The sequence below is a fragment of the Prionailurus viverrinus genome, chromosome F2 (assembly GCF_022837055.1).
Source record: "Prionailurus viverrinus isolate Anna chromosome F2, UM_Priviv_1.0, whole genome shotgun sequence".
In the NCBI taxonomy this organism is placed as follows: domain Eukaryota; kingdom Metazoa; phylum Chordata; class Mammalia; order Carnivora; family Felidae; genus Prionailurus; species Prionailurus viverrinus.
In genome coordinates, this window is record NC_062578.1 from 82,438,278 (window position 1) to 82,465,510 (window position 27,233).

A 27,233-nucleotide genomic window follows, 5' to 3' on the forward strand; every position below is an offset into this window, starting at 1 on the left:
GCACTGGCCGTGTGCAGGGCTGAGCCAGCAGTGCCCTGGGGCCCCAGGAGACGGAAGCACCCGGGGTGGGGGCCGAGGGACACGAGATACAGACCGGACGGACCGGACGAGGCACCGGCGGCGTCCTCAGGGGGCTGGGGGCACAGGCCAGGGGGAAGGGTGGGAGAGAGACCACCCGGAGAGGTTGCGCTTCAGGGAAGCCCTCAGGTCCGGAGGAGGGGGCTTGGGGGAATAAGGGAGGGTCAAGGGCAAGCCTCAAGTCCACCCCCCACCCCCCGCTCTTCCAGCCCTGCTGCGGGACCAGCACTCTGCCAGCTGGAACAGGGTTCCGCTGCTTGCAAACACCGCCCCTCCCTCATGAGCTGGGTGTGTCCCCACATCACAAACGAGGCTCAGAGCGGGTGCAGGACTTGGTCCGGGTCAAACAGCAAGAGGCATCTGAACCCCGGCCTTCCCTGCAAACGCACTGACCGTTTCCGAATGTCCGTGTCTTACCTCTTCCAGGTCTGCTTCCTGGGGGTCTGACCGGGCTGAGACCAGTGCAAACGAGGAGGTGGACAGGTCCCGCACCCACCGGGTGAGGACGTGGAGGGGGGGCGGGCACAGGGCACCCACTGACCCTGCCGCTGCCCTGGGCCCACACCAGACTCCCCCAGACCCCCCCCCAGGAGGCCCTGGGGAAGGTGAACTCCACCGACGCCCTCCCCAGCCAGACTGCTCCAGAGCGTGGGCTGTGCCTGTGACCTCTGTGAGGCTGCCAAAATCCTGAGCTCACTTCCAGGGATGACGTCCAAAGGACTAGAGACAGATCCCAGCCATGAATCTGACGCAGCTCTCCTGACCAAGTACGGCGGGGGGGGCGGGGGGGGGGTCAGGCGACGGTCTAGAAGAATCCTGCACCATGACGCCCACCACAGCTCGTTTGTCACAAAAGCCAGGGCGCCTAACCATCCGGAGGTCCGGCGACAGAACCCGCTGTCTCGACTACTCATTAAATGAGCAGATACGGAGTTCTAGCAACAAATGGTGAAAGGCTGTTTCTTTAAAACTCATCAGCCATTCCTCATGGAGAAGAACCTAATTGAGATGTGAATAAATAAAGAGTCTCAGCTGAATAAAGACTGGTTTTCAAGCCCAAAAGCAAACTTCGATTCGAGGTGCCGCAGAAAGGCCTGCCATTAACACAGACGCGCCCTACGGCAGTGTCATTACTCAGCCGCTCTGTGGGTCCCGGCTAAGGCGACAGCCACAAAAATTGAGTAAGCAGTAAACACACTGAGAAAGCTGAGTCGAAATCATCTCCGTTCGGCGGCGGCCTGGTCATGCACCTGAAAGTGCCAGGAGTGGAGTTGACAAAGGTTAAGTGTTGGAAAATCAGCCTCTGCTTGCTCGTGTGGCCGTGCTGTTTGCGGCGGCCCCCAGGTCACCCCAGCCCGCCGCACCTTGCTGGCAGTCCCTGAGCCCGAGCCCCGCGTCTCTGCAATTTGGGAGCTGCATTCTGCAGCCTCCCAGCCCCTAGGGTGGCCCGCCGCGTCTGGTTCTGCCAGGGAGACGCTTCTGGACGACACCGCCAGAGACCTCGGAGGAGGGCCAAGAGGCAGCGGGAAGCGGGCCAGCTCGCCGCCCGGAGCGGCGCCCCGGCCCTGCCACACCGGAGCGTGTGGCACTCAGCCCCCAACCCAGGTGAACGAGGCACGGAACTTTAATTCTTCTGCCACAATTTTTCCCTCTAGACCCATCTTACCGGGCGGAAAATCCTGACGTCTTGGCCAACGTGGAACACCGCCTCTTCTCTTTCCCCCCGGGGCTGCGTCCCGTGGGGGGCAGGCTGGCCTATCTGGTCTTTGCACAGCGACCGGGGCTCCCAGGCTGTACCCGGACGGCCGTCGCTCCTGTCGGCGCGGCCGCACCCTGACTGTCATCCCCAGGCCACATCACATCTTGGTGGCCTGAGGCTGTCTCCAGGTGACCTGGGCCAGATCCAGCCGGGACCGCTCAGAGGTCCTGCCCCTCAGGAACCTGTCTCTGGGGTCCACCCCCCTACCCTGGCTCCTTCCAGCCCCTCTGCCTTCTCAGCCCAGGGGCATCTCCGTCTCGTCTGAGGGAGATTCCTCTCTCCCTCCCTGACTTCAAAGGGGCTTCTCTGCAGACTCCTTCTCTGCGTCTTGTCCTGTCTCAGAGACACCCGTGGCCCTGTGGGTGGTGGCTCCCAGAAACATGGAGGCCGGTCATCCAGGGGCTGCTTCGGTCATCTGCCCTCCTGACACCTGAAGCCCCCAGCCATCCTGCTTTTTATTTTAATTTTTTTAAGTTTATTTATTTTTGAAGGAGAGACACAGCGTGAGCAGGGGAGGGGCAGAGAGGGGGGGAGACACAGAATCCGAAGCAGCTCCAGGCTCCGAGCTGTCAGCACAGACCCGACGCAGGGCTCGAACCCACAAACCACGAGATCACGACCCGAGCCGAAGTCGCCTGCTCAACCGACTGAGCCTCCCAGGCGCCCCCCAGCCGTCCTGCTTCAATGAAGGCCAGGTAGGGGGTGGGCACTTCTGGAAAGAACGGCACGAAGAAAATGAAAAACATCAGGTCACCACACCGAAAATGACCAGTTTGGTTTACAGCACAGGGGGATATCCCACTTACAACGCCCCCCAAAGCTACAAGTTGCCGAGCAGTAAAGACGCCAAAGAAGATACAAGTCGCAGAGGAAGAAAACGAAATCGCCAAGGGGCATATGGGGCAGTCGGCTGCGCGGTGAGACCTCAAACCGGGACCACGACCCCATCCCCCGCGTCACCCCCAAACAGGCGAAATTCCAGTCACCCCTCCGAGGCCGTTCTGGAAGTGGACAAGTGGACCCTAACATTCACCTGGAAGAATAAACGGTGACAAGCAGTGACCTTCTAAAAAGAGGCGCTGCCTCAGCAGCTCTGGAACTCGCTGTGAAGCCGCCAGAAGCAAAGCGCCCGGCGGGGCCCCGACGCGAGGCGGGTCGGACCCGCACGGACGCGGGTGCCGCGCGCTGTTACCAAGGTGGCACTTCACGTCAACGGGGGAAAGACGGGCTCTTCAATGGGTGGCACTGAGACACAACGGCCATTTATTTCGAAGAAGTCCTGCCACCTCGTGGACGAGCCCCGGGGGGCCTGGATGTCCGCAGGTAGTGGCCGTCGCTGTAACAGCACCAGAATATGAGGACTGTCTTCCCAAGGTCAGGGCACAGGAGGCCCTCCTAAGATCCAGAAAGCACAACAATTAGCTTGGACCACACAGAACGTGAGGACGTGCACGCGAGGACGGCGAGGACACCAGAACACAGGACCATGGGAAGGACGGCACCTAACACACAAAAGGGTCCCTAAATCTGTAAGAAAACACAAGGGCCACAACACAAGGGCCACAGGTTGTGACAAACCAGTGAGATGTTCAACCTCGCAAAAGCGTTTTCCAGTGGAAATCAGGGCAAGGGTCCGCTCGGTCTCCCAGACTGACGGAAGCTCCTGGAAGAGGAGGGGCCCACGGTGAGGGGTGGGAGGAGTGGGGAGGGGACACGGCTCCCTTCCCTTCTTTGGGGGCCATCTCCTTCCACGCGGATGCTCTCCTGGCTCAGCCACCCGCTTCCTGAGTCCCCTAGAGAGTCACTCGACTGCATGAGGACACGAGGACGAGGGCGGTCACGCTGGTCACACAGGGTGCTGGTGAAAGAACGGACCCCTCGCCTTGGGGTGAGAGGCGGTTTCGGGGGAGTACTATGCAGACCCCGAAAGCAAAAGCTCTGTGTAGATCCGGAAGGGTGTCCTTGGCCAGTTCTTCAGAAAAACGCCCCAAGGGCGCACGGGTTCACCAGCGCTGTCCACGTGCCCAGCCGGACCAAGCGCACCCCGCAGCCGGCGGGGCTCAGCCCCACGAGGACAGCCCGTCAAGGTGGAGACGCTCGCAGGCCCTCGGACGCGCGGGCCCAGACTTCGAGGCGGCAGCTTGGAAGCAGAGGGGAGACGTCAGAGCAGGGGCTCCAGGCCATGCTGCCCCCGGAGCCCCCGTCCACCTCGAATCACAGCACGCTGAGAGCGCTGGGAGGGCTCCCCACTTGTGTTTTGCACACTCCCCACGCAAAGATGGCCCGAAAAGTTGGTCAGAACACCGTGTCTGGGGGTGGGGGGGGCGGCCTGGTCCTCCCGATCTGTCGACGGCCTCCACTGCTCAGTGTCCTCGCCGGCACCAGAGTCCGGCATCTGAATCCTCAAGCTGCCGTCTTGCGGGTCACCCGCCCACGGGGCCCGGTCCCCACGCTCCCCAAAGGACCAGACCCACCCAGTGGGTATCACACTTTGCTGAGTTTGGGGAGGGGCAGGGATGGGTTCATTGCAGAGAAGCAGAGCAAACTTCAAACCGAGCAGGAGACAAGTCCCCGGCTGTCTGCACCAGCAGGAAGCTGACACCGGTCTCCAGCGACCCCTCTCCTCTCTGGCTCACCCTGGACTCCCAGATCTCTCTCCCTCGCTCACGCCAGGGGAGCCCCAGGAGGAATTCCGCCGCCAGCCTTCCGTGAAAGCACGGTTCTTGCCTAGGAGTCCAGGACCCGGGAGCGACCACGGCCTGGGTCAGCCACCGGGGGGAGGAGAAAGAACTGGGCAGAGGTCAGAGCCCTGAGAAAGCCCGGAGGGGCCGCCAAGCATCACGTGGTGTGCCTGGGCCATAGGGCGACCCCCACAGCCCTGCAGGTGTGGGAGGTTGGGTTGGACTCAGGGTGCAGGGGCAAAACCGCAGACCCACCGCGGGAGCAGGAAGCGCCTGGTTCCCTAAGATTCACCTACACGTCCTCCCCTGCCGCCTCCCACCCGCAGCACCCAGTCTGTCTGGGGCATCCCACACGGGGCTTCCTCGGCCCCTGGTGGGCGGGCTGGCCTCCAGGACCCTGCCCAAGATGGCGCCCCGCTCAGATTGGGGGCAGGGGGTGTCTGCTAAGAGGCAATTCTGGGCACGACAGTGCTCCCAACAGCTCAGAGGGGAGCCGGCCCCCCAGTCCGATCACCCCAAGGCCATGCGAAAGAGCAGGAGGAGACACAGGGGCGTGCGTCCACTGGACACGGAGGGCCGAGTGGTGTGCATCCAGACGTGAGTGCGCATGGGCTGGGGCACCCCGAGCTGGCGTGACGTAAACGTTTCAGTGCGCACCTGCGGACGCTTCGGGAGCGTGTGGCTACGTGCGCGCGGGTGCGGGAACAGAGCACAGCCCTCCAGACATGGGTGTGTGTTAGTGTGCGTGTTCCCATGTCTGGTATCCGCGTGCACACGCGCATGGTTCTAAGGCCTCACCCTCGTGTCCCGGCCGTGGCTCTGTCCACTCCAGCCTCCCCACAGCCGCTTCCGAGGCCCGAGGCCCCCCCAGGCAGCCCAGCACACGCACGCACGCACGCACGAGCCCCCAGTCCCGGTGCCTCACGCCCGCGCGTCCTCCGTCGGGACTCGTCCCCATCCCTCGGCCAGCCCCACCCCACCCCCACCCCCAGGCTCAGACCCACGTGTCTAGACCAGAAGCGACTTTATTTCTCCGTGGAAGACGCCCTCACAGCCAGGCTGTGGGGCTGGGCCTGGCTCTGCCTGCCTTTCCCTCGGAGACCTGGGGGTCCCAGCCCCCTGCCTGCACCCCCGGGGCCCGGAGACATCCTGCCGGCTGGGACTCGGAGCTGGTGGAGAGAGAGGGAGGCCTCGAGTCTCAGGGAGGGGGGGGGTCAGCTGGAAGCCCTGTGGGAGGGGGAGGGCCTCAGGGCCCAGCCCAGAGGAGGGCCGGCCCCAGGCTGAGCAGCAGCCCCCCGGCCAGGGTCCAGGGGCCACCCCCCGCCGTCGGCCCCCCGTTGCACAGATCCGTCCCGCAGCAGTCCACATCGACTTGTAAGATCCCAGAGTTAATGAAGCCCATCAGATAGTCCGAGAAGAAGTGCCGCTTAACGAAGTCGCAGGAGGAGGCGCACATCTTGTTCACGGAATGGTCCTTCCTGCCTGGGGCAGAGCGGGGAGAGCCTGGGGCGGGAGCCGCACCTGCGCCCTCTTCCTCCTGCCCCGCACGGGACCCACCCACGCCGCCTCAACTTCACGCAGAGGGCCACGGAGAGGGCCACGGAGGGGGCCTGGGCAGGAGCGACGCCGCTCACGGTCACACAGCAAGGCAGTGTCCTACCCACAGACCCACACTCTTATCCACGGCCGGAGGGGCTCAGAGGACGCCCCCAACCGCCCCCTGCCGGGCCCAGGTCCCGACTCACTGCTGCTGGGGTCGGTGATCCGGACGCTGGCGCACACCGTGTCCGACAGCTGGCACTGCTTCGGGGTGCAGTGGCTTGAGTTGGTGGTCAGGGTGCAGTCCTGGCACCACAGGCCGTGAGCTGCGCAGGGCACGAGGACGCGGATGAGCAGAGGAGCTGAGGCCCAAGCTGGCCCGTGTGTGCCCCACTCCCCTGGCCACCGAGGCTGCTCCCGGGAGGACCGCGCAGCTCCAGGAGGCCAAGCACCACACCCCCCTCGCCGACCAGCGGTGACCAGGCCAGACTGGCCCCCAGAGGTCAGGCCCTGGGAGAACCGCGGGGCCTTCTGGGCAATCTGCGGGGAGGCTCCCAGCCGCCGGAACTCCGGAAGCCCCTGGTCACCCTCCGTGGCCCCACAGACACGTGTGCACACATGCACGCACACACCAGCCACACACACCTCACACTTATGGGGCTTTCCCACAGGCTCCTGCACGCTCCCACACCTCCCCGCACACTTCGGTCGGTTCCAAGCCAGGAAGGACTCGCTGGGAGGCCAGGTGGGGGCTCTGAGAAGCGATGGGGCGCACGAGGGGGCGTCCGTGCGGGACTAGCCCACGGTACAAGGGCGGGCAGGAGCCAGGAGGGCCCGGTGCGGCTGGGGCTGGGGCCGGAGCACCGTGAGTCAAAGCGACGGGCGCGAGGGCCCGGCTGGGGTCGCCGGGGTCGGGAGCGGGTGTGGACGTGACGGGCACCGTCGGAGGATGGCGGCCCCACAGCCCGGCTCTCCCGGAGACCCGGCCCAGCCCCGCGGGCCGCCCCCAGACTCACCGGGCGCAGAGCACAGCAGGGCGGCCAGCAGCACCAGGCCCAGGCCGTTCATGGCTGCAGGCGGCATGCTCCAGGCGGGCCTCGGGAAGGCGCGGGGGTTGTGGGCGGAGGTCCTCCGGGGCGCAGGCCTGGCAAGGAGACGCCTCGGTCAGGGGTCCCCGCCGCCCGCCGGACCCAAGCCCCCCCCCCCCCACCCTCCTTTTGCGGCCCCGGAGCGCAACCTCCGCCTGGAAATCCCGGGAGGGGAGGAAGGTCCGCTAGCTCGCGAAGCCCTACCCCCAGCCCATCCCCCAGAGCGTCCACCATCACAGCATCCCCTCCGGGGAGAACAGGTCCGCCGTCTCGGGCAGGGTGACAGCTCGAAATGCCCCCAACCCGCGCCGGGCACCTGTGGGGGGCGGGGGGAGGGTCGGGGGCAGCGCGTCTTCTCCCTGGGGAGCGGCAGGTGCGTCCGAAGAGAAAAGGGCAAGACAAGGTGCGGGCAGGCCGTACCTGCCCATGGGGGAGGGGCGCGCGCCACGTCCCCACCCCCACCCCTGGGCTGGGGGCCTGGGAACCCCGGGCCGAGCCCCCGCCCCTCGCCTCCAGCGCGCGCCCGGGCGCTCACCGCAGGTCGAGGCGTGGAGCGCGGGCTTCGGGTCGGGGGCGCACTCACATCCCTGGGGGGGCTCGCGGCTCCGGGGCTCCGGGAGGCGCGGGGAGCGGTGCCCTTCGGTCTCCCTGCGGACCGGAACCCGGGCGCAGCCTTGTCTTTCGGGGAACGCAGCCGCAGACGCGGACCCCGCGCGAGGGGCGGAGCGGAGCCGGGGCGGGGGCGCGCGGGGGGCGGGGGCGGCGGGAGAAGGGCGGGCTGGGCGCCCGGGGCTCGGGGCCCCGGCGGGTCTCCGTCCCTGGCCGTCCGCGCCCCTCGACAGCCAGCGCCCGGCCCGCGCGTCCGCCCCCTCCGGTGCCGGCTCCCTCCGCGGCTGTCCCGCGCGCCCCTCCCCCGGCGCGGACGAGAGCCCTTCCCCCTCCGCTTGGCGGAGATCCCCTCGAAATTTCTCGGAAGAACATTTACTGCGAAAGGAAGCGAGCGAAACGCACAAAGACGCAGGGACGGAGGCGGGTAACAGCGGAGGTGATTCGCTCAGGCCCTCGTTCGCAGACTCCCAGCGAAGGGGCCTTCCCCAGGCCAGCCGTCCCCGCTTCGATGGTTTGCGGGTGCGCACCCGCGCCCCGCCCGGACCCGGAGCAGCCGTGACCACCCCCACCCGCCGCCACATCCACGTCCGAAGCGTCAGTCCCAAATGCTGGTCTCGGCATTCAATGCCCTCCGCCGCCTGCTTGGCCGTTTCTCAGCTTTATCTCTCGCCTTCCCGCCGCACAAAGCTTTTGAGTGCTGTGTCTTCGCACCCGCTGCCCCCGTGCCTGGAATCCATCGCTGCTGAGCGCCGAGTGAGCCCCAGCTCCTGTGCACGTGTTGGGGGTTGTTTCTTTTAGTCTGCCTTCGTTTGGCCGGGCAAATATTTGTGGAGTTGCCACGGTTGGCCTAGCGCTGAGCACTGTGAGAAGAGCTCCGCCCTCCCCACCCCCCACCCCCCCCCCATCTTACCTCAGACAAACGATTATCACTAATACCCCCTTGTGAGCTGTGCCGCTGATCACATGGACCCAGCACATAGTATGTGCTCTGTGTAAACCCGTGTGTTATGTCGTGACAGCTTCACACCCTCCCTGCAAGTGCTGTTGGCGCCCCCACCTTACAATGAGCAAACGGAAGCACAGACAGGTTGAGCTCCCCGCCCAAGGTCACGCAGTGACAGGTGACAGAGCGAGTGTTGGAACCCTAGATCCTGCACACCTTAACCCCGCCCCGGGCTGGAGGAGTGAAGGGGAAGGAGATAGACAGGCGACTCCAACTTGGGGACTGGGGCTCCCACACCTTCAATTCAAATACGAGTTCAGGGGCGCCTGGGTGGCTCAGTCCGTTAAGCATCCGACTCCAGCTCAGGTCATGATCTCATGGTTCGTGAGTTCAGGCCCTGCGTCGGGCTCTGTGCTGACAGCTGGGAGCCTGGAGCCTGCTTTGGGTTCTGTGTCTCCCTCTCTCTCTGCCCCTCCCCCACTTGCACTATCTCTCTCTCAAAAATAAAAATAAACACTAAATATGTGTGAGTTCAAAGTCAAAAAATCAGCAAACATCCAAAGAAAATGGGCCTCCAAAGACACAGAAGAAACGATGAAGAGATACGGATGTAAATCTCCACAAACCTTCTAAACTGAAAGTGTGCGATACAGAATACAAGATTCATTTGTGTGGTAGGTTGTAGTTAGATTGTAGGAAAGAACAAGGCAGTGCCAGAACTGTGCTTTGTTGGAGAGGGGAACCTCTAGAAATGAAAAGCTCTCACTGAAATTAGCAGGTCATCAGAAACTTTGAAAGATTTGGGCTAAATGAAAATAAAGTCGTTTAAAAACATATATGATATGGCTTCATTTACATGAGATGTCCGAAATAGCGAAATCCAAAAAAGAGAAAGTCAATCCATGGTCGCCTCCAGCTGGGAGGAAGAAGGAATGAGGACTCCTTGCTAGTGGTCAAGGCGTTCTTTCAAATGATGAAAATATTCTAAAAATAGAGACTATCCTTGCACAACACTGTGAATGGACTAAAAACCACTGGATTAAAAACCTCAAAAGGCTGAACTTTATAGTATGTGAGTCATATTTCAACAAAGCTGTTGTAAAAAAAAAAAAAACAGCAAACGCATTAGGCGGCACATTAGATACCACTGAAGAAGGAATTTGCAAACTGGAATTTAAATCTATAGAAATTATCGAGACTGCGGTGTAAGGGATAAGGGGACAGAAAATAGAAAAGAGAGGTCGAAACACACAGCATGCACCGTGCTGAGCGCCGAGAGAGGGATGGTCAAAGTCCCAAAGGAAAGACAGCCAGTATTCGAAGAGATTATGCCTCAGAACTGGCGACAGGTAAGCATTTACAGAGAAGCGCAATGTATACTAAATGGAATAAACAAAAAGAAAATTCACACCTAGGTACAGCAGAGTGAAATCACAGACCACCAACGGCAAGAGATCTTTAAAATAGCCAGAAGATGGGGCACCTGGGTGGCTCAGTTGGTTAAGCGTCTGACTTCAGCTCAGGTCGTGATCTCACAGTTGCTGAGTTCGAGCCCCACGTCGGGCTCCATGCTGACAGCTCAGAGCCCGGAGCCTGCTTCGGATTCTGTGTCTCCCTCTCTCTCTGCCCCTCCCCCGCTCGTGCTCTCTGTCTTTCAAACATAAATAAACACTAAAAATAATTTTAATAAAATAGCCTAAAGGAAAGAGCGATATCAGCACTAAAGAAACAGCAGGTAAACTGACAGCAGAAATGGATGCCCAGACTGTGGAGTAAGTGTCTTCAAAGTGCTCGGAGGAAAGTAACTGCCAGCTAAGAATCTTCTACACCGTTTTCTGCCGGAAGCCAGGCTATCCAAGGAGCCTGATGGCAGGGCCCGGGCGGTGGACGGATCGGGGCTGCATGGCGGCCCGCCAGAAGGGAAGCTTCTTGTCCTCCTGCTTTTATGTAATTTGGCCTTAGCGTTGGTCGGGGCAGCCCCCCTACCAATGAAAGCGCCTGGGGATTTGTCGGTTGGGATTGCCCACGACAGGCCCCCCGGGAGAAGAACCACTGGGGAAAGACATAAGGTTCCGCAGGGAAGTCATGCTGCCCTGCATCCAGCCCTTGCCACCCCCTAGGAAGACTCCTCTACCCAAAGGAAGGATGGGCCCATATATTTCCCAGCCGAGGAGGGGGACGAATGGGTTCGAAATCCCCACTCTGGCAACAAAGGAATGTACCTATGGATACAAGTTGCTCCAACCCCTAGGCCCGCTTGGCCCCCAGGAGGCATTCCAGATGATAACCGGACCTGGGGGGTTAAGGTACAGAATGGTTCATTAGTTCCCAGGTAAACATTGTTTCTCTGGGAGCGCATAAGGCGTGGGTTTCCAGGGCCCTCCTGGCTCCCTCCGGGCACCCAGACCAAAGCGAACGCTTTTGTTCCTTGTGCCGCAAATGGTTCAAAGAAACCATTAAGAAGTCACGTCCCTGTAAACGTTCCACTTGAGGTGTTGACAGCTGGATGACCTTGAAAGGGCAGGAGGGAAATTTACAAGAAAATAACTATGTTGTTCCTTAATGGGTGATTACACAAAAGAACATTTTTAGAATTAGGTAATGCCGAGAAACATAGATAACACACGCCACAAGAAAATTGCTAACAAATATGATGCCACGCTTGCCACAATAAAGCAGCCAGTCGAACCCACTGCCGTTGTCCGTGTCCATTTGTTATTTTCACCGACGCCGTTCATCCTTCGGGAACCCCCGGACCTGCTGGGGCGGGACCTCCGCAGTTTTCCAAAAATAAGCACAAGAGAAATTTTTCAGATAATGAAAAGTTTGCACGTAAATGTTTTCTGACAACACTTTGGAGGAGTCGTGAGGGTTTACCGCTAGCGGCCTTTCATTAAAGGAACTTTTGGAGAATGCACTGCAGAAGGAAAAGGTATTCCAGAAGGAAGGGCTAGACTCGAGAAGGAAGCGTGTGGGAAGAAACTGGCTTCTGGGAGGGAAATGGAAGCTGGGGTCGTCATCTGAGGCGGGAAGAATGTCCGATACGTGAAGTTTGAAAAGACTGAACCCGAGGACAAGGCACGGGCAACGGGCGGGGTGACTGAGTCAGAGGGTCCTGAGACCCGTGCGCTGTTTGAGAGGCAGCGCGGGACATGGACTTTAGACAGTGCTCGGACGTTAAGGGTGCAGGAGAAAGCCTCCAGGTAACCAGCAGAAGGGCCAGGGGCAGCGCCTCACGCGGGAAGAGAAAGAACATCTGTGTGTCACAGCACCCAGATACTTAGTCAGACGTTGTCCTGGTGGTTTCTGTGAGGATGTCTGTAGGTGAGGTTAACGTGTACGTCAGCAGGGGCGCCTGGGTGGCTCAGTCAGTTGGGCGTCTGACTCAGCTCAGGGCATGATCTCGCTGTTCATGACGCATCAGGCTCACTGCCGTCACACAGAGCCCACTTGGGACCCTCTGTCTCCCTCTCTCTGCCCCTCCCCCACTCATGCTGTCTCTGTCTCTCTCTCTCTCAAAAATAAATCAACATAAAAAAAAAAAAAGCATTTACATCAGTAGACTTCGAATGAAGCACATTGCTCTCCATGGTGTGGGTGGGCCTCATCCAATCAGTTGAAGGCCTGAATAGAACAAAAACAGACTCCCTCTGAGCAAAAGGAACTTGTGCCAGCAGACAGCCTTTGAACCGGAACTGGAACATTGGCTCTTACTGACTCTTCTGCCCGTTGGCATGCCCTGTGGGTTCTGGGCTTGCCAGACTCCGAAATCACACGAGCCAATTCCTTACAACGACTCTATGTAACTCTACACGTCCCATTGGTTCTGCTTCTCTGGAGAACCCGGCCCGTTACAGGGAGTGACTTACAGCTGGTAAGTGAGGGCCGCTGGAGCTCGAAGCCCGCTGCAGTCTCTGTCCCTGTCCCCCACTCTCCCAGACTTCCCGTCAACATCATAGGGAAATGCAGGGGGAAGGGGCCGAGGCAGGCACACACATCATTAGTCGACGTTTCCGAAGATCCCCGTGGCTGCTGAGTGGAGAATGGCCTGGAAGCTTCTAGAATGGAATGGGGCCGGGGCGGGCGAGGGGGAGGGGTAGTGAGGAGGACAGCGGCTCAGACCAGGGGTGGCAGTAGAAATGGGGCAGGTGGATGGGTTCGCGAGACTTGGCCACGTGTGTCCAGGATGCCCACCTCCGGGGCTCTGGCTCGGGAAGCGGGTGGACCCAGGGCAGGACGGTGAGCACACTGGCCACGAGAGGCATTAAAGCCTTTTTGTTAGTTGGGGACGCCTGGACGGCACCAACGGCGGGTCGCAAGTGCCTGCGGGGCTCAGCGCAGGGTCTGGGCTGGAGACGCACGTGTGATCTGGGTCGGCACAGAGGGAACAGGTGGGGTCTCCAGGCGAGAAAGTGCAGAGACAACAAGGCCAGCTGAGGGTCCAGCCCAAGCAGCGAAGGTGCAAACAGGTCCTGTCACTGGGAGACGAGTGCCTCACAGGATGTCACTGTCGCCTGAGTCCAGGAGCTGTCCATCTGTCTGTCCATCTGTCCGTATGTCATCCTTTTGACACCTAGGCCCACTTTGGCTCAAGTCCCAGCAAGGGTTCACACAGAGGCCCTTCCCTTCTCTGGTCCCTCTGAGCCACCCGTCCCCAGGCTACACTGCCTCCAATTCCCCGGAGCCTCCCGAGCCCCAGCCGTGCCCACGGGACTCCCCGGCAAAGCCCCAGTGCTCTCCCAGCTTGGGGAGACTCCTCTCCCCCACCCCTGCCTAGGTCTGAGCACATGTCCCGGGCAGGGGCAGCTGGCAGCTGTCACCTGGGGCCAGCGTCCTGGGGGCGTTTCTGCCACCAGCATTGAGCACCTGTGCTGCTCCCGCCTGCCACCTTCCTCTCCACCTTCCCTGCGCCAATGTCCAGGCATCAAAGGAACATTCCTGCAGAGGAGGTTGCACCAGGTCAAGCCACAGCCTCAGAGGAGCCCGTGCTCCCCAACGCTTTGCTTCTCCAGCCTCTGCTCACGGGCTCCCTCCGCCTGTAACACCCATCCCGACACCTCCCTCCCTCCCAGCCTGCACTTTCTTTTTGCAGTCAGCAGTCTGGACCCTTCCCCCAAGCCGGCCTTTTGGTGGCCCTGGACCCAGAACGGAGGTCAGATCTTAGTTCCTCCCACCTCCTCCCCTGAATGCACTGTGTCTCTGGGAGCCCGCCGTCGCCCCCCCACCCAGCACGGGCAGCTACGCGACCCCGGCCACCGCTCCAGGGCTCCCTGGCCATCATGCCTGCATCATCTGCCTTTGCCCAAGACCACCTCTCAGCATGCAGGGTCCCCTTCGAGACACCTGAGCCTTCTCGAAGTTCAAGTCGGCTCCGAAGAACCCCTTCCCAGCAGTGTTAGAAGCCCGGAGAGCAGCTGCAAGGAGCCTGAGCACAGCGCCTGGCCCAGGGTCCAGGCTGGGGGAGCTCCCACCGCAGGGAGCACTCAGGGCTCCTCACCCCGCAGCCGCCGGCGCTCGTGCACACACTCCACACACTCACACCGCGTGCACACTAACGTGCACACACACGTTCACGCATATGCACACTCACACCGTCACAGATCCACGCCCACACTAATGCACTTCCTCTGCCACACCTGCACGCTCGCACACACTTACACGCTCACTCACACACTCACTGAGACCTCAGTCCCAGCAGGTCAGCAGCTCCTGAAGCGCACGGGGCTCCGCTCTGTGCTCTCGACGGCATGTCGTGTGTGACCGTAGCCGGCTCGTCCAGGGCCTCTTTCCAGGAAGCAGAAGCAGAACAGCACAGTGGTGACATCCAGCCTCTGGGGGAAGACAGGAGACGCCATGCTCGGTGGGGGGTGGGGGTGGGGGGATGGTCTGGGCCTGCTGCGTGACCTCCTGAGCCTCGGTCCCTCGCCTGTAGAATAGGGGGTGCTAGCCACCTGTGAAAGCATTGTGGGGAGCACACACAATGCCACCACTAAAGTGCTCCACGGCACAGTCATCCATTCCTGCCACCAGCCAAAGAGACAGCCGAGCCCTACCCCGGGGAGGGAGGCAGCAGGGGAGAGCCGGCAAACAGAAAGGCGGCTGTGGGGTGATGTGAGCTGTCATGAGAGGAGCTGGGGGGCGTGGACGGGGCCTCGGAAGGAGACAGCGAGCCAAGGCCTGGGAGACGAGGCTGGCACAAGCCCCAAGTCCCAGAGACGGGACGGAGCAGGGGTGATTGGGAGAGGAGCCAAGTGATGTAAGAGGGGAGGAGGGAGGAAGAGGGAGGATAGAGAAGAGGAAAGGGGTGGAGGAGGAGGGAGGAAGGGAAGGGGAGGAGGAAGAGGGAGGAGTGGGGGTGGGCAGAGGAGGGGGGAGGAGGAGGAGACGGGAGGGGGAAGGGTCTCTGCCAGGCCTAGGGCAAGGCGGCCAACCCCCAACATCTGGAGCCTGCGGTGGGGTGGGTGGGCTCTCAGAACCCCTGGGACACCCCTGCTACCCTCCCCTGAGCCTGGGCTGGACTTAGCCGTTTGCCTGTGGTGGAGAGAGAGGGTGGAGGGATGGTGTCCCTGAGACAGGGTTATAAAAAGAACAGCTTCTGAGGCAGGCTCAGGCCCTCTCCCGCTCACCCTCGGGGAATCCGGCTGCCCCGCCTGCGGAAGGGGTGAGTCCTGCCTGCCGACAGCCACTCGAGGGGGCTTGAAGTGGGTCCCCCACCCAGGCCTCCCTCAGATGAGACCAAAGCCCCGGACGACAGCTTGACCCCAGCTTCCTCAGGGACCCCAACGTAGAGGTGATGCCTGCATTTCGAGTCCACGGACACCGGGAGAGCACAAACCGTGTTGCCTTAAGCCCCTAAGTTTTGGAGTAATTTATGCAACAAAAGATCACGCAAGTGGGCAGGGCCTGACTTGGGCCTGGTGGGGGGGGTGGGGGAACAGACGTCAGAAGGCTTGAAGACTAAAGTCGAGGCGTCCGGCCCCAGCCCCTGGGGAGTGCGGTTCTGGGCCTGCTCCTCAGAGAGCGGAGACTGCGCTCTCCCCATGTTGGGTGGGCTTGGTTGCCAGGGAGATGGTGATTCCTAACCCAGTTTCCAAGCTACTCAGCTTCCTTCCAATGCATGTAGGTCAGTTTCACCCTATCAGGATTTTGCAAACAAAGAGTAACAATCAGTCACGATTAGCAGGAGAAAGGACTTTCTTTCCGGGCAGCCAGAGCAGAGCAAGTCCCTGTGTGTCCCTGGCCCTGCGGTCTGCACAGGTCCTGCAAGGAGCCTCAACTCCCTCCTCCGGACCCGCCCTGGCGCAGACGCCCAGACCCCGGTGAGGGAGCACGGAGACCTCGCTCTGCCCAGGGGCACAGTGACAAGTCCCTGAGCGCTAAACCGGCAGGAACCCTCATCCCACGTTGTGCTCAGGCCCCGGATGACTGGCCGGTGGGCCAGCCCCAGAGCAGAGCCAGCTCTCAGATGGTCAGAACCAGGGACAGCGTCAAAAGCCACCGCACTCAGCCCTAAGCCCGCTGAAGCAGCAGCGGGGGCCGAGGACGGGGTCCTGCCCGAGATGTGCTCCCAGAGCTCCCGGCCTTGTCTTTCGGCCGACACTGTCAGAACCCTCCGAGCCGTCCAAGACTACGGATGCAGCGCGGGCCAGAGCTACGGAGGAGTTTTCCCGAAGACTGCCCTGCGTGCTCACAGGGCCAGCTTCTCAGCCAAGGGTTGACAGGGACGCTGTGTCAAGCCTTTCCTGAGAAGCCGCCGAACTCAGAGAGGGAGAAAGTTTCTGACCCCCAGAATAGTGGGGGGCAGGGTGTACGTGGGCTGAATGGTGGCCACAAAGAGACGCTCAAGTTCTAACCACCAGAACCCGTGAACGCGGCCTTATTTGGAAAAAAGCTCTCTGTGGATGAGATGGAGTTAAGGATGTAGAGATGAGGTCATCCTGGATTTGGGGTGGGCCCTAGACCCAACATCTGGAGACCTTAGATGAGAAAAGAAAGATGCGAGGCACAAAGGCACGGGGAAAGGTCACGCGGCAACGGAGGCCGACCCCGGGCGTGGCCACAGGCCACCGACCTCCTGGAGCCACCAGATGCCGGAAGGGGCCGGAAGGACCCTCCCCTAGAGACTTTTATTTGTTTTAAGGCACCAAGTTTGTGATTTGCTGCAGGAAACAAACACAGGGTGTCATAGGCGCTGTGAGAGGGAAGTGCCCCTAGCCCTGGCCAGCTGCCTGCGTGCAAGAAGCCGGAGGGCCTCCTGTGCTCTGAGGACCCAGGGACGCGTCCTGGGCCTGGCAGACTCAGTCACACCCGGACCCACCTGCAGAGCCCAGGGGCCTGGGAAGGAAGGGCAGGCAGCGGGGCTTCCAAGCTACGTTTATTTATTTTTTTTTTTAATTTTTTTTTCAACGTTTATTTATTTTTGGGACAGAGAGAGACAGAGCATGAACGGGGGAGGGGCAGAGAGAGAGGGAGACACAGAATCGGAAACAGGCTCCAGGCTCTGAGCCATCAGCCCAGAGCCTGACGTGGGGCTCGAACTCATGGACCGCGAGATCGTGACCTGGCTGAAGTCGGACGCTCAACCGACTGCGCCACCCAGGCGCCCCTATTTTTTGAGAGACAGAGAGAGACAGAGCACAAGTTGGTGAGGGGCAGAGAGAGTGGAAGACACAGAATCCGAAGCAGGCTCCAGGCTCTGAGCTGGCAGCACAGAGCCCGACGCGGGGCTCGAACTCACGGACCGCGAGATCATGACCTGAGTCGAAGTAGGACGCTCAACCGACTGAGCCACCCAGGCGCCCCTGTGGGGCCTCCAAGTTAGACAGGAGCAGGGGTCCACCTTAGGGGCAGAGCAGGAAGGGACAGTCCGTCATTGGGAAGGGGCTCCCCCCAGGCCCAGCAGGTCGTGGACAGGATAGAGGCCCCATGTGCGGCTACAGCCCCCCCCACAGGACACTCCCCCAGGGGCAAGATGCCACCAGATCAGGGGCTAATAGCACCCCCTCCACGGAACCAGCACCCACCTTACACGGAAGGAAGAGGGTGGGGTGGCTCTCAGCCCCACCCACAGCTCCTCTTCCCCCACCCCCGCCCCACTGGGGGGCTCAGGCTACCCTACCCTGCCCCGGCTTTACTCCCCGACTTCCCCACAGGGCCCACGGGGCCTGGCCTCCTCCTGCCTTTTCCCCTCAAGGGGGGGGGGGGTGCTGAGAGTCCCCTCCTCCATTCGTGAGCCCCCTCCCCCCACCCCCCACCCCGCACCACAGGGATGTGGCCCCTTCCTGCCTGGATTGGGAACCAAGGAGAGAGGCCTGTGAAGAGAAGCATGTCCCCTCCACTCCACTGCCCTGCCCTCCACGCATGAACCCAGCCCAGGCTGTAAGGCCGAGGCCCCCCTGAAGCTCCTGATGGGTGTCCCTGTCGGCCGAGGGGCAACTGATGTTGGGGATTCCTGTTTCCTGAAGGAGGTGGCCCAGGGGGTGTCTCATCGCTGTGGGGGCCCGAGAGGCCCTCAGTAGACACCAGACAAACACACGCTCACGCACACACGAATACAAACACACATACACGTAAACACACGTAAAAATGCACACACACAACCACACACATGCAAACACACACATATGCACACACATGCACACACGCAGACACAAACACCTGTATATGCACACACGTCCACACGCCCACATGTGCAGGCACAAACACACGCGTGTGCACACACATACACACACAGCAAAGACCAGAAAAAAACAGCATCTGTGGGGAAGAGCCCCAGGTGGGGGAAGGCCCAAGGGGCCCCAGCGGAAAGAGAGACACAAGAGGGCAGGGGGCAGGCCCCGGAGAGGGGACCCAGCGGGGCCAGCAATATTCTGGGAGCTCTCTGACCATCCATTGTCCTCCCCAGGCCCCACCTGGCCCCGGCCCAACCGTCTCTCACCCGGACCGCCCCCAGCGCGTCACCCGGGCTCCTTGCGCCCACTCCCACCCACCCCAACCCATTCTCCAGAGGAGGTCAGAGCGGCTATCACAAACTCAGTGTCCAAATGCTTTAGGGGCTTCTGATCGTTCTCAGGATGAAGTCCAAAGCCCTCCGTGACCCCTGGCCCCTCCCACCTCTTCCGTCACCGCCTCAGCTCCAACCGCTGTCCTTTTTGTCCTTTCAGCTCCCGTACTTGCCAGATTCCTGCCTCAGGACCTTCGCGTACGCCGCTCACCGAGGCTGGAACCATTCAACCCCTTCTCCTGCAACTGGCCAAGTCCTATTCAGCTCTGAGGTCCTGTCTTCAATGTCACCTCCCCAGGGAAGCCCCCCACACCGCTCCTCAAGCCGTGTGCTCTCACAGCATCTCCACTGACTGTTCTCTGTAGAACCAACCACAAGCCACCATATTCAACAAGTGTCTGGGGCCCTGCTTGCTTGGCAGCAGTCTCCATTGGACCTCCCCGCCCTGAGGATGTCTCCCTTGTTCACGCTGTTCTCCCCACACCCAGGTGTCCGTGCTCAGACCCGCTCATCGCTGAGTGGAGGCGTGTGTGCTAACGGCAGTGGCCGGGACACGGCAGCCAGTGTACGTGAAGCATGAGTGGGAGGCATCCTGGGGCTCATAACTGTGGGGGGTTGAAACGTGTGACCGGTAGCCCTTAGATATTTACACGGACTCCTCTCCAGCCTCGGATGGTTCTGCCACACCCGGCCCAGCCCTCTCCATCTTTCCCGCACTCCACCTGAGGGTCTCTTCTTGACCAAGCTCAAAAGCCACCTCCACCAGGAAGCCCTCCCTGGTGGATCCCCACCAACTACTGCCTCCTCATGAGGGGTCCTTGACGCAGCCTTCCCTCCTTTCCTGTTTCCGCGTGCCTGCCACCTCTCTGTCCCCAGCTCCCAGCTCAAGGTCCCACTCAGCGGGTTCCACCGAACACGTATGTGTGTATCTGCTCCCATGCCCCCAACCACACCCAAGCTTCTGGCAGCAAGGCCCCTGGCTCTTCGTCCAGCCCTCTCCCTGGGTAGCCCGTGGTCCAGTGCTCCCTCAGTCCCGTCTTTGCTGGGGCCAGATCTCGGGGTTCAGGGGCATCTATGAGATACCTATGCTTCCTGGACTCGGGTCCCAGCCCCCAGAAAGGGAACGTGTGGATGGTTGCATTGACTCTCAGATCAGGCTCCAGCACAACAGCCTGGCCTGGACCAGGGCCCAGCCCACCCCCCCGCCGGGGTCCCCACCCCGGGATCCGGCTGGTGCCAGGGAAGGTGAGCCCCTCAGCCCATCCTGTGGGTGAGCACCCCAAGTCACAGGTGTGCACCCCACGCAGACACTCCAGGGAGTCCCGTGCACCCGTCTCGCCGTTAGGCGGTGTCCTCTTACATGCGCCTTCAGGAGGTACTGTCTACGGCCCCCCGGGGGACAGTAGCTAATGTGACCGAGCATCAGACTTCACAAACCACGTGGGATCCTGGGATAAAGCACAAATAAAGAGACAGAGCACCCCAAATAGAGGAAGGAAACCCGGCCCACACCCTAACCACAACTCACGCCCTCACAAAAAAATAAGCAAATGAAAACAACCCGAAGTGCTTTGCTTGTGGCTGCTGTGGTCCCGATGTCTTCCGGAAGCGAAGCCCCTTGGCCGTAGGAGGGTCGGCCGAGGAGGCTGTTACTTCCGCACCGGTGACAGAGGCGAGCCGACCACGTGCTGGGAGAGCAGGGTCCTCCGCACACTGAGTCCCGCGCCCTCTGCGCCCAGGGTTCCGGCGGCCTCCCTCGCAAACAACCGCACGTAAGAATAGAGGCGCCTACGGTACTCGGGCTGGGCTCCAGACCACACGGCGAAGCAAACGTCGCCGCGAAGCGAATCAAGTGAAATTTTGGCTTCCCCGTGGCTATGAAAGTCATGTTCACGCTACACTGTTGTCTATTAAGCGTGCAACAGCTTTGTGTCTAGAAAACAATGCACGTACCTTCATTAAAAATACTCCCTTGCGGGGCGCCTGGGTGGCTCAGTCGGTTGGGCGTCCGACTTCAGCTCAGGTCACAATCTCATGGTCCGTGAGTTCGAGCCCCGCGTCGGGCTCTGGGCTGACGGCTCGGAGCCTGGAGCCTGTTTCCGATTCTGTGTCTCCCTCTCTCTCTGCCCCTCCCCTGCTTGTGCTCTGTCTCTGTCTCTGTCTCTCTCTCTCTCAAAAATAAATAAACATTAAAAAAAATTTTTTTTTAATTTTTTTTTTCAACGTTTATTTATTTTTGGGACAGAGAGAGGCAGAGCATGAACGGGGGAGGGGCAGAGAGAGAGGGAGACACAGAGTCGGAAACAGGCTCCAGGCTCTTGAGCCATCAGCCCACAGCCCGACGCGGGGCTCGAACTCCCGGACCGCGAGATCGCGACCTGGCTGAAGTCGGACGCTTAACCGACTGCGCCACCCAGGCGCCCCTAAAAAAATTTTTTTAAATACCCTCTTGCTAGGGGCGCCTGGATGGCTCAGCCAGTTAAGGGTCCGACTCTGGATTTCAGCTCAGATCATGACCTCATGGTTCATGAGATCCAGCCCTGCATCGGATCCAAGAGCCTGCTTGGGTTTCTCTCTCTCTCCCTCTCTCTCTCTCTCTCTCCCCCTCTCCCTCTCCCTCTCTCTGCCCCTCCCCCACTCAAGCCCCCCCCCCACAGATAAATAAATTAACATTAAAAAAAATACTCTCTTGCTAAAAATCGCTAGCCCTCATCTGAGCTTTCAGCCAGTGCATCTCTCTGCTGGCCGAGGGTCTGCCCGAGGCCGACGGCTGCTGGCTGGTCCGCGTGGCGGCCGCTGAAGCCGGGGCGGCAGTGGCCAGTTTCAAAACAAGACGACAGCGTGAAGTTTGCAATGACAGCGGACATTTCCTTTCACGAACGATTTCTCTGGAGCAGGTGACGCTGTCTGACAGCATTTTACCCACAGAACTTCCTTCCCAAGTGGGGACCATCCTCCAAGCCCCCGCCGCCTTACCAACTAGGGTTCCGGAATATTCTAAACCTCTGTTGTCCTTCCAACAATCTCCACGGCATCCTCGCCAGGAGGAGCTTCCATCCCCAGAAGCACGTTCTCTGCTCCTCCCCGAGCAGCACCTCCTCGCCCGTCAGCTTTATCCTGAGATGACAGCAGTTCGGTCCCGTCTTCAGGCTCCGCTTCTGATCCCGGCCCTCTGGTCCCCACCGCCTCTGCAGGGCCGTCCTCCGCGGCCGTCCTGAGCCCCTCAAAGTCCTCCACGAGGGTCAGAGCCACTTCTTCCAAACTGCTGTCGGTGTTAACGTTTCAACCTCTTCCCACCAAATCACAGGGGTCCTTCGTGGCATCTAGAACAGTGACTGCTTTCCAGAAGGTTTTCAACTTTGCGCGGATCCGTCCGAGGACTCCCTGTCTATGAAAGCTATATCCTTTTTTTTTTTTTTAATTAAAACCTTTTTTAAAAAACATAACGTATTTATTTTTTGGGAGAGCGCAAGCAGGGGAGGGTCAGAGCGAGGGGGACAGAGGATCTGCGGCAGGCTCTGTGCTGGCAGATGTGGGGAGCCGACGTGGGGCTTGAAATCACCAACCGCGAGGTCGCGACCCGAGCCAAAGTCGGACACGCAACTGACTGAGCCCCCCAGGTGCCCCGAAGCTGTATCCTTACAAAATGTATTTCCTAAGTAAGAAGACTTGCAAGTCAAAAGTTAACTCCTGATTTGTGGGCCGCAGAACGGATGCTGTGCTAGCGGCATGAACACAACACAAATCTCCGCGTCCATCCCTAGCGGGGCTCTGGGGTGACCAGGCGCCTTGTCAGGAGCAGCAGGACTTTGAAAGGAATCTTTGTTTTCTGAGCAGAAGGCCTCGAGGGTGGGCTTCAAATACCCAGCCGGCCGTGTCGTGGACAGATGCCCACCAGCCGGGCTCTGTGGTCCCACCGCTGGGGCACAGGTGGAGGACACCTAGCACCACTCCTCGGGCCCTCATTCCAGCACGGTCACTGGGCACCGGCTCCCTCTTGAAGTCACCAGCCGCGTCGGCCCCTCCCAAGAGAGCCAGCCCGTGCTCCGGGGCTGTCAAAGCAGGCACCGACTTCTCTTGGCTGCGGAGGTCCGGGACGGCGTCTCCCTCCAGGACCGGGCCGTCTCATCCACACCGAAAACCTGCTGCTTAGTGCAGCCGCCGTCGCTGACTATCTGAGCTCGATCTTCTGGAAAACTGGCTGCTTCGTCCCGCACTTGTAGGTTGTGGAGACGGCTTCTTTCCTGAACCCTCCGGAACCAGCCTCTGCTGGCTTACAGCTCTCCTCCCGCGGCTCCCTCGCCTCCCCCAGCCATTGTGGGACGGACGAGAGGGAGGGCCCTGCTCTGGGCCAGGCCTTGGCTTAAGACGACATCGTGTCTGATCTGATCTCCCATCCGACCACCCGACTTTCTCCGCATCGGCAACGAGGCTGTTTTCCTTCCTTATCATCCATGCGTTCTCGGGAGAAGCACCTGTACTTTCCTTCAAGAGTCGCTCCTTTGCGCTCACAACCGGGCGAACCCTTTGATGCAAGAGGCCTCGCTTTCAGCCTGTCTCGGGCTTTGACGCCTTCTCACTGAGCTTAATCACTTCCAGCTTTTGATTTGAAAGTGAGAGAGATGTTGATGAGGTCCCCAATAGCTCATTTTTGCTTTTAATTCCCTTGCCTTTGGAGACGTGTCAAGCCAGAAATTATTGCTGCCGAGGTCAAAGAGGTTGTTGCCTATTTTCTCCTCTACGGTGTTGACGGCTTCCTGTCTCACATTTAGGTGTTTCATCCATGTTGAGTTTATTTTTGTGTCTGGTGTAAGGAAGTGGTCCAGGTTCTTTCTTCTGCGCGTCACTGTCCAGTTTTCAAGCACCACTTGCTGAAGAGACTGTCTTTATTCCACTGGATATTCTCTCCTGCTTTGTCGAAGATTAGTTGGCCATACGTTTGTGGGTCCATTGCTGGGTTCTCTATTCTGTTCCATTGATCTGAGTGCCTGTTTTTGTGCCAGTACCATACTGTCTTGATGCTTACAGCTTTGCAGTAGAGGTTAAAGTCTGGGATTGTGATGCCTCCCACCTTGGTTTTCTTTTTCAACATTACTCTAGCTATTCAGGGACTTTTGTGGTCCCATACAAATTTTAGGATTGTTTGTTCTAGCTTTGAGAAGAATGCCGGTGCATTTTTTATTGGGATTGCATTGAATGTGTAGATTGTTTGGATAGTATTGACGTTTTAACAATATTCATTCTTCCAAAACATGAGCATGGAATGTTTTTTCCATTTCTTTGTGTCTTCTTCAGTTTCCTTCAGAAACAATCAACAAAACTAAAAAGCAACCGATGGAATAGGAAAAGATATTTGCAAGTGACATATCAGATAAGGAGTTAGTATCCAAAATCTATAAAAAACTTACCAAACTCATCACCCAAAAACCAAATAATCCAGTGAAGAAATGGGCAGAAGACATGAATAGACACTTCTCCAAGGAAGACATCCAGATGGCCAACCGACACATGAAAGAATGCTCAACATCACTCATCATCAGGGAAATACAAATCAAAACCACATTGAGATACCACCTCACACCTGTCAGAATGGCTAAAATTAACAACTCAGGAAACAACAGATGTTGGCGAGGATGTGGAGAAACGGGAACCCTCTTGCACTGCTGGTGGGAATGCAAACTGGTGCAGCCGCTCTGGAAAACAGTGTGGAGGGTCCTCAAAAAATTAAAACTAGATCTACCCTATGACCCAGCAATAGCACTGCTAGGAATTTACCCAAGGGATCCAGGAGTGCTGATGCAGAGGGGCACTGGAACCCCAATGTTTATAGCAGCACTCTCAACAATAGCCAAATTCTGGAAAGAGCCTAAATGTCCATCAGCTGACGAACGGATAAAGAAGATGTGGTTTATATATACAATGGAATACTCCTTGGCAATGAGAAAGAATGAAATCTGGCCATCTGCAGCAACGTGGATGGAATTGGAGGGTATTATGCTGAGTGAAATAAGTCAAGCAGAGAAAGACAGATACCATAGGTTTTCACTCATAGGTGGATCTTGAAAAACTTAACAGAAGACCATGGGGGAGGGGAAGGGGAAAAATAGTCACAGAGAGGGAAGGAGGCAAACCATAAGAGACTCTTAAATACTGAGAACAAACTGAAGGTAGATGGGGGGGTGGGGGAGAGAGAAAATGGGTGATGGGCATTGAGGAGGGCACCTGTTGGAATGAGCACTGGGTGTTACGTGTAAGCGGTGAATCACGGGAATCCACCCCCAAAACCAAGAGCACACTGTATACACTGTATGTTAGCGAACTTGACCATAAATTATATTTTAAAAATAAATAAATTAGGGGCGCCTGGGTGGCTCAGTCGGTTAAGCGTCCGACTTCGGCTCAGGTCATGATCTCGCGGTTTGTGAGTTCGAGCCCCGCGTCGGGCTCTGGGCGGACAGCTCGGAGCCTGGAACCTGCTTCAAATTCTGTGTCTCCCTCTCTGCCCCTCCCCCACTCACACTCTGTCTCTCTCTCTTTCAAAAATGAATAAACATTTAAAAATTAAAAAAAAATAAATAAAAATAAATTAATTAATTTAATTAAATAGAGACATGCGACTTTCCCCCCCCACGGGGACACCTAGTGGCCACCGCAGAGATATTAACTGGCCTGATGCCAGCGTCGTTGTGTCTCAGAGAACAGAGCTGACCAGGGACAGGGTGGTCCGTGGCGCCCCAAAACAATTACCCCCGTAACCTCAAAGATCACTGGTCGCAGGTCACCGCCACAGAGGTCCGAGGTGCTGTGAGAATTAACAAAATGTGACCCAGGCACGAAGTGAGCAAACACTGTTGGAGAACTGGTGCCGACAGACCTGCCTGTGCCTTCCGTTGCAGGAAACGCAGTATTGATAGAGCACAATAAGACAAGACGTGCCCAGAGCTGCCGGGGGGGGGGGGGGGGGGGGCTCCGTCGGCTAAGCCTCGGACTCCGGCTCACGTCATGACCTCACAGTTTGTGGGTTCGAGCCCCGCATCGGGCTCTGCGCTGACAGCTTAGAGCCTGGAGCCTGCTCCGGAGTCTGTGTCTCCCTCTCTGTCTGCTCTTCCCCCGCTCATGCGCTGTCTCTCTCTCTCCTTCAAAAATAAATAAAAACAGTAAAAAAATTTTTTTAATAAAAAAATAGATTGAAAACACCCCAAGGTGTTCCCATAGATATTTCCCTTTTTTATTTTTGAAAAGGGAGAGTGTGTGCACACGTGAGTGAGCAGGGGGGGTGGGCACGGAAGGAGGCTTCATGCTCAGAGGCGGGGGGCGGGGGACGGGACTCAATCTCAAGACCAGGAGATCATGACCTGAGCCGAAATCAAGAATCAAGAGTTGGACGCCTAACCGCCTAAGTGACTGAGCCACCCAGCCGCCCCGCTAGGTATATCTTATTGCAGATCACAGAATCACAAGGCTCCACTGCTGTGGCCATTTGGAAATTTTCCTAATGAAACGTTCACATGTGCAGAGGGCTGGATCCTGTCTCCATGCGACTCCTTGACTGCATGAGGACGATAAAAAATAGTTACCCAAACTTCCGTGACTAATTGGATCTGTCTCCTTTTAAGTTAGTGCAGAGTCTCAGAGTCCCCGACACCGGTAAGCGGATGCTGAGACCAGCTACTGGGAAGCAGGAATTTGGGGCACAGAGGCCTTGAGCCCAGATCCCAGCTCTGCTATTTATTTTATTTTGTTGTGCAGTCTTGACCCAGGGCTGAGTTCCGGCTGAAGAGCACAGTCTCTTTCTTGGGCAGCCACTGATGCACACGCCCCAACCACACCTCTTATCCGGACCCTTGAACACCCTCCCTCCCCGCCCCAGGGCTGGGTGCCAGACAACTAGGGATAGCTCCTCTGCCTAGAGGTGCCAAAGTTGTTCAAATGAGCCGATCTGCAGGGAGCCTGTGGGACCCAGCTCCCTGGCCCTGCTGGCTGTCCACGAGCTGCTCCTACAGGCACTCCACACACACACACACACACACACACACACACACACACACACCGGCCGGCACAGCCCCCAGATGAGGCCAGCGCTCTGCCCTCCAGCCGCCCCGGTGTCATCCTGCTGTGTCCCACCCTCAGAAGAACATTCACATTTTATAAAATTGATGTACAAGGACCGGTGCTTGGGTCCCATCTGTGTGACTTTGGACAGCTCCCAGGCCCCCTTTGCTTTTCACACATAAAGATGGGGGTCCCTGGTACACAGGGTCAGCCCATACGCTAAGTGAGTGGTTGCGAAGAGAAGTCTGGTGAGATGCCTGGCTTCATAAATGCCCTGCATGTAACTGCACCCCCAGCCTAGCCCTGGAGGTCGTGCCTGGCTGGCGCCACTCTGACTGGAGAGTCTCAACGAACACCACTCTTGCCCCCTTGCTTCCCTAACGGCTGACTTCCACTGCAGGAGAAAGTCGTCTGCTGCGGCCTAAGGCTCCCACTGACGATAAGAAAAGCCAGGTAAATCACAGAAACCATCTTTTTAAAA

The 27,233-nt window shown here is 58.8% G+C and overlaps 1 protein-coding gene across 4 annotated transcripts; it reads right to left on the bottom strand.

The window, feature by feature from the left end:
• Window positions 1–5,525: 5,525 nt before the first annotated feature.
• On the bottom strand, window positions 5,526–13,453 carry LOC125156415 (lymphocyte antigen 6H). 4 transcript variants are annotated; one of them, XM_047842426.1, is made up of 4 exons: window positions 12,567–13,453; window positions 7,074–7,201; window positions 6,264–6,383; window positions 5,526–6,000 (listed from the first exon to the last, which is right to left on the bottom strand). In XM_047842426.1, the coding sequence occupies exons 2-4, from the start codon at window positions 7,138–7,140 to the stop codon at window positions 5,765–5,767; spliced, it is 423 nt and encodes a 140-aa protein (XP_047698382.1). In that variant the 5' UTR covers window positions 7,141–7,201; window positions 12,567–13,453; the 3' UTR covers window positions 5,526–5,764. The 4 variants fall into 4 exon arrangements, with proteins under 4 accessions (XP_047698382.1, XP_047698379.1, XP_047698381.1 ...); XM_047842423.1 differs by lacking the exon at window positions 12,567–13,453 and adding an exon at window positions 7,729–8,265; XM_047842425.1 differs by lacking the exon at window positions 12,567–13,453 and adding an exon at window positions 7,681–8,265.
• Window positions 13,454–27,233: the final 13,780 nt, after the last annotated feature.

Bases quoted from the DNA above. Each gene is read 5' to 3' on its own strand.
- LOC125156415 (XM_047842423.1), bottom strand. From the start codon at position 8,126: ATGTTCTTCCGAGAAATTTCGAGGGGATCTCCGCCAAGCGGAGGGGGA. The intron at 7,202-7,728 runs GTGAGTGCGCCC...TCTCCTTGCCAG, and splicing joins CCGCGAGCCCCCCCAGGGAT to GCCTGCGCCCCGGAGGACCT. The intron at 6,001-6,263 runs GTGAGTCGGGAC...GCTCTGCCCCAG, and splicing joins GATCACCGACCCCAGCAGCA to GCAGGAAGGACCATTCCGTG.